This window comes from Monopterus albus, unplaced genomic scaffold, assembly GCF_001952655.1.
Source record: "Monopterus albus unplaced genomic scaffold, M_albus_1.0 scaffold245.1, whole genome shotgun sequence".
NCBI lineage: Eukaryota > Metazoa > Chordata > Actinopteri > Synbranchiformes > Synbranchidae > Monopterus > Monopterus albus.
The window spans coordinates 714,580-723,817 of NW_018128125.1; the positions used below are offsets into that span (position 1 = coordinate 714,580).

Genomic DNA, 9,238 nt, shown 5'->3' on the forward strand with positions numbered 1-9,238 from the left:
CACACTTCTGAACCTCCGGCCAGAGGGTAGGGAGGCAAACAGTCCATGCTGGGGGTGGGCGGGGTCCTTGAGGATGGAGGCAGCTTTCCTACGCACCCTGCGGTGGTAAATGCTCTGCGGAGAGGGCAGTGGAGTCCTGTTTACTGTCTGTTTATACTGCTTTTTCTGCATTGTTTGCACTGTTTGTTGATGTTAATACTGCTATTAATCACACCTGGCCAATAAAGCTGATTCTGATTCTGTGAGGTGCCAGTATTTGTAACAATGCTGGCTGAAATCCTAGTGCCAATCCTGACAGTCTGGGTCCTGCAAGTAAGAAAGTCCATGACCCAGTCACAGAGGTTGGGGTGCAGACCCAGTGAGGACAGTTTGTGGGTGAGTTTGTGGGGGACAACTGTGTTGAAGGCAGAGCTGTAGTCAATGAAGAGTATCCTGATGTAGAAGTCTCCATTTTCCAGGTGAGAAAGGAAATAGTGGAGGGCAGCCGCGATGGCATTTGAGGTGACTCTGTTGGGCCGGTAGGCATACTGCAGGAGGTCCAGGTCCAGAGGGAAGCAATTAACCTTGGTTTGTGAACAATAAGAAAACAATTCTTAGTTGGACTGAATAACAGTAGTTACATTCTTACTAAGTGGAGGCACTGTGATATATAATTTTCATTGTGATTAAGAACATTCGAAACAACACAAGTATGTTATTTGGTAAAACAGGTTAGCACAGCTCATCAGTGATAGGAGAACCCAGGGTTCCACCCATAGTACTACAACACCTTTGGAGGTCTATTTATCTATTAGCAAAAATGGATCTGGTGTTACACTTTACGTTCTGTTTTCTTTTTATGCTGTCAACTTTTAATTACAGTAATAAAATTAAATAAAAGATACAGAAGGCTGAATGTTTTAACACATTCCTTTATCCAATGTTCTGTTTATTGAGTTTAATATATCATTAATGCTAACTTGTCTAATGTTTAATGGGAGCTTGTCTTTTGTTTGTCTTGTAACAGGAGGGAGGTGGAAGCGCTGGAAGGTGAGTTCCTGCTGTACCTTCACTAGAAGCACAATAGTGACCATATTACTGTATCATTACAGTGCTGTTAAAAAGTATTTGCCAGTTTGCAATCTCTCTTGCTGCATATTTGTCACAATAGTTTGAGATGTGAAGACAAACCATAATGTTAAACAAAGTGACTTGACACCATGTTTTTTGACACCCACATGAAAGACGATATTTCCTTTAAGTTATCAGTAAAATTTGTGTAATACTGCCAAACAACTTACCAATAGAAATGAAATACATTTAGAGATGGTTTGGTATAAAGGCCATTCTCTTCTAGGCTTCCACTACAGGAGCAAATGACACAAAGCTAACATTGTTTCATATAAAGATTACAATTTATTGCAACAAGCTAAGAACAGTTGTGTTTTAACAGCCCTTGTTTCAAAGTCACCATCCTTCCTTCAATCACAAAGTCCTTGTGGTGTTTAGAGTTCCTCCATAGTTCAGTTTTGAATCCTTAGAAAAAAAATAAGTCAGTGTTGAGTGTGAAGTTTGTTGCTACCTGGGTAGTTGAAAGTGTGCTGAGATCTCAAAATATATTTGTTCCAGAAGAAAGATGATGTTGTTTTGAGTAAGATGAAGAAGTAGGGTCAGCACTTCTTTCTGCAGTCCTGTTCTGCATAAGACTCCTGGCTCAACAAATATTTTATATAGCCATCTAAAAGACTACTCTTAGACTTCAAAAGAAAAAAATGGAGATTCACAGAGTGATTCAAAACAAAAATGAAGTAATTCACGGGTCTCTAGATCCACAAAATTCAGGGAACCCCTAACTCAGCGATGTTTAACAGCTTGAATGAACAAAATATATATTTACAGCTCTCAGTATGTTTCTGTGTGGATTCTCTCAACAAGCCTCATATAACATGTTTTTCAGTCTGGGCTCTTCCTCACCCTTGCTCGAACAGAGAAAGTAACTGGCATTACACAGTGGAATGCTGCCCTCTAGTGACCAAAACATGAAGTATTGCTTAGATGTCGTTATTTTATTTTAATGTGTATTACTTTTGGTTATTATAACTGGTTGAGGAAATGTGCCATTGCAAATCCATTCCATGTCCAGTGCCTGTAACAAGTGATGGAAATATTAATTTGACCCTCTTGGCCAGGTCTCTTTTGAAAAGTAGATGTCAATCTCAATGATGCTTCACCTGGTCAAATAAAGGCTATAAATGAATAAATAGATAAATAAAGGTCTGAATGACATAAAATGCAGCAACTGGCATGTGGTTCAGTTCAATTCAGTTTTATTTGTATAGCACCAAATGTTAGGGTTATTTTATCATAAATGGACTGAGTAGACTGTTAGGGTGATTTTTAAGAACTCTCCCCACAAGACCGAGGCCGATTTTCCTTATATAAGGATTTTAATACTTGCAGCAAGGGAGCATTCAATACATACAGTTCAGTTGCATGAAAACAATGCTCAGAGAGGCAGTCTCAACTGAGCCTATTTATACAGTCAAGTTGGTGCTGTGGCAGTTCAAGAATTCAATCCCTGTTATCAGTCTCTGTCTACCAGACAGAGCTGGGTGCCATCACAAACATTTCTGCATACTCGTGGTCTGGTATTTTTGAGAACTATGTGGATCAGCTCAAGCACGAACACATCATCTGCTCTAAACCAAAACACCTACACGTACAAATGTATAACATCTTCTTGAGCATTTGAACAAGCCATAACAGCATTTTCCCAACACCAAATCACAACAACCACCATGTCAGAGCACTTTACTGTAAGGTTTAGACCTTGAGCAAGCACTTGGCAATAATAAAACACTATGGAAATTAGAGGGTTTCTGAAATGATGTCTTTCTCTTTGTAGTGGAACTGAATTGTGAGCATGTGCAGAAGGTGGCAGAGCTGGATCAGGCCATGCAGGAAAAACTTAGGGAACGACAAAAAGTCTATGAAGAAGCCTTTAACCAAGACATGAAGCAATACCTGTCCACGGGATACCTACAGCATAGAGGTGAGTCATTCATGGTATATACATACACTCCCTGACAAAAGTCTTGTCCTATAGTAACCTAAAATGTCATACAACTTTATTTCTAATCATTCAGTTGTCACAATAAATTGTTGATTTTAATGTCAAGGGCATTCACATTAATAGCTGGGTGCAAAATGAAACCATCAAAAAGTGTCCTGATGTTCACAGCTTTTTAAAGCCCATAACATCTGTTTCTGCAAGGACAAAAGTCTTGCCGTATTCTTTAGAGGATTCAACCAATCACAGATTAGTGTCACCTGTGACAAATACTGTAATTAACACATTCCAAGGTGTGTATAAGAAGAACCCCAGCACACCCAACCTTCATTTGAAATGCAACCTGACCTCTTGACAGCATGCCAAAGATTCAACCACAGACCAAAGTGCTGATCATCAACAGCCTGAAGACCAAGTCTCCTGCTGAGGTGGCAGACATCTTTAATGTATCTAAACATCAAGTGGAGAGGATAAGAAAAGGATTTGAAGAAACTGGTGAAGTTCATGGCAGGCCCAGGTCAGGCCTGTTCGAGAGGACTGTTTGTTGCTTCGACAGTCCGGGCCAGCCCTTTTTCAACTGCAGCAGAGCTACATAAAAACTGGTCACCAGAAACCCCTGTATCTACAAGAACAGTGGTCTCAGTGGCCGAATTAGAAACCAGCATTTAAACAAAAGACAACTAAAAAAATCGTGTTGCATTTGCCAAGGCCCACAGCTTGCAGGAAGGATGGGCAGTGGAAAAGTGGCAGAAGGTTGATTGGGGTTACATTCAGTATGGGGGTGTGCGAGAGATCTGCAGAGTGGATGGCAACATCAACAGCCTGAAGTATCAAGACATTCTTGCTGCCCATTACATTCCAAACCACAAGAGAGGGCAAATTCTTCAGCAGGATGGTGCTCCTTCTTATACTTCAGCCTCCACATCAAAGTTCCTGAGAGCAAAGAAGGTCAAGGTGCTCCAGGATTGGCCAGCCCACTCACCAGACATGAACATTATTGAGCATGTCTGGGGTAAGATGAAGGAGGAGGCATTAAAGATGAAACCAAAGAATCTTGATGAACTCTGGGAGTCCTGCAAGAATGCTTTATTTGCCATTCCAGATGACTTCATTAATAAGTTATTTGAGTCATTGTCTTCCTAAAGTTACAGGGATATGTTAACCATTTACGCACAGTTAATAAATTAGAAAATGCATCTTCTCCCCCTTTTAGGCATTCATCCACACTAAGCTAATGCTTTTCAGAAAAATCTTCACATTTGTGAAAAACAAGCTCTGAAGTGAAAGTAATCATCAAAATAACTTGTTCAGTTAAAGTGTGTGTGTGTGTGGGGCGGGGGGCACGACTTAAAAAAAAAAAAACTCATTAACAAATACTCTCATCAGTTACACAAGCACATAGGTCACTTAAACTGACCACCAAAGTGTCTATCATAGGTATAGCTTAATTATAACACCACTGACAGCTGTCAGCACAGACTGCACCATTATTAGCCACTCCACATTCTGTCACATCTGCAAGACTGCACCATTATTAGCCACTCCACATTCTGTCACATCTGCAGCCGGCACCTCCACCCCCTCATGTGCCAGCAGGCGATCCAGGTGACAAGACACGCCCAGCACAGCTGACTTCCATCTGCCCGGCTCCACATAAGCCGGGCATTGGTGTGTTCTGGTCCCCAGATTGTTGTATGTTCCTCGCCAAACAGACCCTGGCTCCTCGTTTTTCCTGCTCAGCCTAGTTGGTGAACTCACCGTCCTCACTGCAAGTTAGCCAGCTCTTCAGACCACCTTTCCATTGCAGTGGGTAGAGGAGTCGTCTCCTAACCAGAAGGTTGAAGGTTCGAATCTCGGTACCTGCAGTCCACATGTCGAAGTGTACTTGGGCAAGACACTGAACATGATGGCGGCGGGTATGCACGCAGCAGCCTGGGGCCCTCACTTCCATACATAATTTCGTTGTACATGTCACAGTGTTACAGTGACAATAAATAAAGCTTCTTCTTCTTCTAGTGTGCTGACACAACCGTCACCAGCCTTCGCTCCCTCTTAGGACCTCATCCGAGGCATCCATTACTCCTCCTCTCACGGTGGCCTTGATTTTTTTCCTCTAGTGGTCTTCGGAGCAAGCCAGCCTCTGGCACCACTTCTCAGGTTGCTACCAGCTCCCTTCCTGGTTGCCCAGACAACTCCTTTCCTGTTACTGGCGAGACCTGCTGTGTCTGCCTAGGGTTTCCATCTCCCAGTGTTTCGAATTCGAGTGTTACAACTTGGGACCACCCACCTCCCTGCCTCAGGGCATAACACATTCATAATAATTGTGTTGTGCAACATGGAACTTGTGATGTGTCAGGGTCTGGAAGTTTCCCAGCTCCTGTGGCTGCAAACCCAGCCCAGATCATCGCTCCTCCATCACTATTCTTGAGAATTGGTATGAGGTGTTTATAGTGATACATTGTTTGGTCTTTACCAAACATGGCACTGTGCATGCTGACCAAACTGCTACGTTGGTCTCATCAGTACAAAGGATATTGTACTGATATGTATATTTTTAACAGAAAAGATTAAGTAATCAAACCCTGTTTTGGAACAACCTCCTAGCTGTAACATTTTTGTAAAAATTGCAGCCTTTTCAGTGCATTAGGATACAAGATTTTTGCCAACACTGTCAGACAAATAACAAAAAAATAAATATATTAATACCAAAAGAGTCTAAAAACCCCAAATCAGAAAAGGTTGGGATGGTATGTAAACTCAAAATTTAAACTGAAAATAGTGATGTGTAAATCATCTGTGTCCTGTATTAGGTTGAAAACAATACAGCAGCACATTATTCGATGTGACGCCTCAACAACTTCATTCTTTGTTCATTTCAATGGTGCACTGAAAAATATTAAAGGTTATCCAAATTAAAACTGGGACATTTTATTGTAAATATCTATGCTGCATTTAACCTTTTGGAATCCAACTTTCACATCTTAAAGGCTCTTTAAATGTAATGTCTTCCTTTCCAACATCTCTGCTCAGTATGGTCTACCCCTTACAGTATGTGCTCTCTTACTCATCTGAATTTTTACATTTAACTATTCACTTATAATGGGCTAGACCTTTGTCTACAATTAGGCTAGCAGTCTAATTAATCAGAACATTTGCCTGGCCGTCCCTGGTAGGCTAGTGGTTAAGGTGCAGCGCTCACAGCCGCAGCACCCCAGGTTCAAATCCAGGTTGCATCAGGAAGGGCATCCGGCGTAAAACATGTGCCAAATGTCAGCATGTGAGTCGTCAGTGTGACTATTCGCTGTGGCGACCCCTAAACGGGAAAAGCCGGAAGTGACTTTCTTTATGCCATCCCTGGTAGGCTAGTGGTTAAGGTTCAGCGCTCTCACCGCAGCGCCCCGGGTTCGAATCCAGGTTGCATCAGGAAGGGCATCTGGCGTAAAACACATGCCAAATGTCAACATGCGAGTGACGATTGGCTGTGGTGACCCCTAAACGGGAAAAGCTGAAAGTGACTTTCATTTGCTTCAAGTGTGTATCGGTTTCTGAACTTTAACGCCTAGGTGCCAGTCAGCACTACATTTGACAAAATTTAATTACATTTGTGAAACCCTACAAAGGTGGCTTGCAGTCATCCAAGTTCCTTTTAACCCCAAAGCCAAATCTGTGCACACATTTGTTGTCACAAACAAAAAATACAACATACTCAAGAAATAGATTCACCACCGTGTATTCACAGTCAATGAATTATCAACCTCAAAATCACTGTTCTTTTTCACCAACCCAAAAAAATCTTCAAAGTCAGTTATTTGCACTATTAACACTATTCTTGCTTTTTATATGGTGTTTATAAACTCAATCGGTCATACAATTCAACCAGGGGCCCCATAAAATACTCTGAGTAGTACCTCCTGTATGAGAAACCAGCTAAAAAAAACTTGCTCAGCTAACCAAGGTCACTTCCTGTTCCAGACAGAGCAGCAGTTTCCAGATTGAATGCCTGGTTAAATGACTGGCTGTTTGGTTTCATGGCATTGAAAGTTGATGAATAGTCCCAGGATGGCTGTAATCCAGTGTTGTAATAATAATCCTGGTGCAAGACTGACTTAAACTCATTGCCAGGGTTAGGCAAGCTGGCAGCAAGGTAACTGCTCCCCACACTCACTACCAGACGGTCACAGCCTCTTCCTCCATTGAGTAGATCACTCTGTTCATTACTTGGCTGTGGCTGAGGAGGTAGAGCGGGTCGTCTCTTAACCGAAAGATTAGCGGTTTGGTTCCCAGGCTTCTCCAGTCCACATGTTGAAATGTCCCCCAGTTGCTCCCAGTGATGTCACTGGTGTGTGAGTGCTTGGGACTGCGAATGGGTGAATGGCCAAATAGTGTGAAAGCACTTTGAGTTTGCTGCAAGGCATAGAAAAGCGCTATACAAGTATAAGGCCATTTATCATTTACCATTCTTGACTATCTGCCTGTAGGTTCATTCATTTCTCATTACTTAGACATGTTACTCTTGTGAACCCTTAAGCACTCGTACATGATACTGATTACTTAGCCTACAAAGTAGTCCCTCTACTTTTCTGCTATTATGTGACCCCCTCACTTTTCTATTACCTGTACAGCTTTTGTCCTCCTCAGTGGTCCATTCTGTTAGTGGTTACTTAGTAGTACTTCATTACCTCACATTTATGTACCCCCTCAAGTAAAGTGAGACATTTTACGAAGTAGTTATGCGGTAGTGCTTCTTCCCTTCATGATTGCCTCATTATTACTCATCATTTATTTCCCCAACAAATACAGAGAATTATAGAGTATTTACTACTTTACTACATTATTATCCCCACAGTTACTGTTTCCATAATAGCAAATCACAGCAGGAAGATTCTGAACAAGTATTTTAATCAAAACACCACATATACAGTATAAAATTATTCATTTCCATGGAAGTTACTCTATCGCTGGAGATGCTTACACTTTACAGCTATATGTAACAAACACAGTTCATAGCATTTTTAAAGCTTAAAGATTTAGCTTAATTCTGCACCTCTGTGGAAAGGTTGTAAGAGCAAACTGAATGTATAATGTTTATTACATATTTATAATAATAGGAAAAATACTTAATATTTTAAAACATATATAGGCTTTATCAGGGGTGAGGGACTCAAGTCAGACTTAAGCTGCAAATTTAAGGACTGGAGAATTGCTTGACTAGCACTGGTAAAAGACTTTGGCTTAGAATTCATGACTTGAGACTTGACTTAGACCTGGGACAGATGACTTGAAATTGCTTCACTTTTTTAATTAAATATTTGCATTTTTCTAAATATTGAGAAGCTATGTTTTGTTTTTTAAACACATCTGGGTGATTTCTAGTACAATGCACTCAAACCTGGCAACCTACCAGAACATGGCAGACCAACAAATGGTAACACAGGTCACAGGATGCAGCTGTGGAGGGGTCTAGACAAAAATAGCCTAATAACATTTGGATTCAAGGAGAAGTACTGCTGAATAACTACTCAGTACAATGCCTCACTGTTTGAGGGGACACAAATATATGTAATGAGTTAATCATGAAGTAATGAAGTACTACTGAGTAACTACCTGATACAATGTATCACTGCCTGAGGGAGGACACAAGTTGTACAGGTAATGGAGAAGTGAGGAGGTCACATAACACCAAAGGAAGTAGAGGGACAATGTTGTTGGCTAACTTGGTATCATGTATGAGCCATGACATGCTTTTCCTTGTTTTCTGACTTATTTACAATGTTACAATGGTGAATAATCATCTTAGACATGACCTAAAGCTCAAAGAATGAGGTGTACATACAGTGGGTACGGAAAGTATTCAGACCCCCTTAAATTTTTCACTCTTTGTTATATTGCAGCCATATGCTAAAATCATTTAAGTTCATTTTTTTCCTCATTAATGTACACACAGCACCCCATATTGACAGAAAAACACAGAATTTTTGACATTTTTGCAGATTTATTAAAAAAGAAAAACTGAAATATCACATGGTCATAAGTATTCAGACCCTTCGCTGTGACACTCATATATTTAACTTAGGCTCTGTCCATTTCATCTGATCATCCCTGAGATGGTTCTACACCTTCATTTGAGTCCAGCGGTGTTTGATTATACTGATTGGACGTGATTAGGAAAGCCACACACCTGTCTATACA

General features: G+C 40.9%; 1 protein-coding gene across 2 annotated transcripts in view; it reads left to right on the plus strand.

The window, feature by feature from the left end:
• LOC109972057 (dysbindin-A-like) overlaps window positions 1-9,238 on the plus strand; it is a 74,803-nt gene that overhangs the window by 62,488 nt on the left and 3,077 nt on the right. For both annotated transcript variants that reach the window (XM_020620666.1, XM_020620665.1), the window contains 2 exons: window positions 1,007-1,029; window positions 2,885-3,031. In XM_020620666.1, the coding sequence (XP_020476322.1) occupies window positions 1,007-1,029; window positions 2,885-3,031 (170 nt within the window). The remainder of the gene's footprint in view (window positions 1-1,006; window positions 1,030-2,884; window positions 3,032-9,238) is intronic.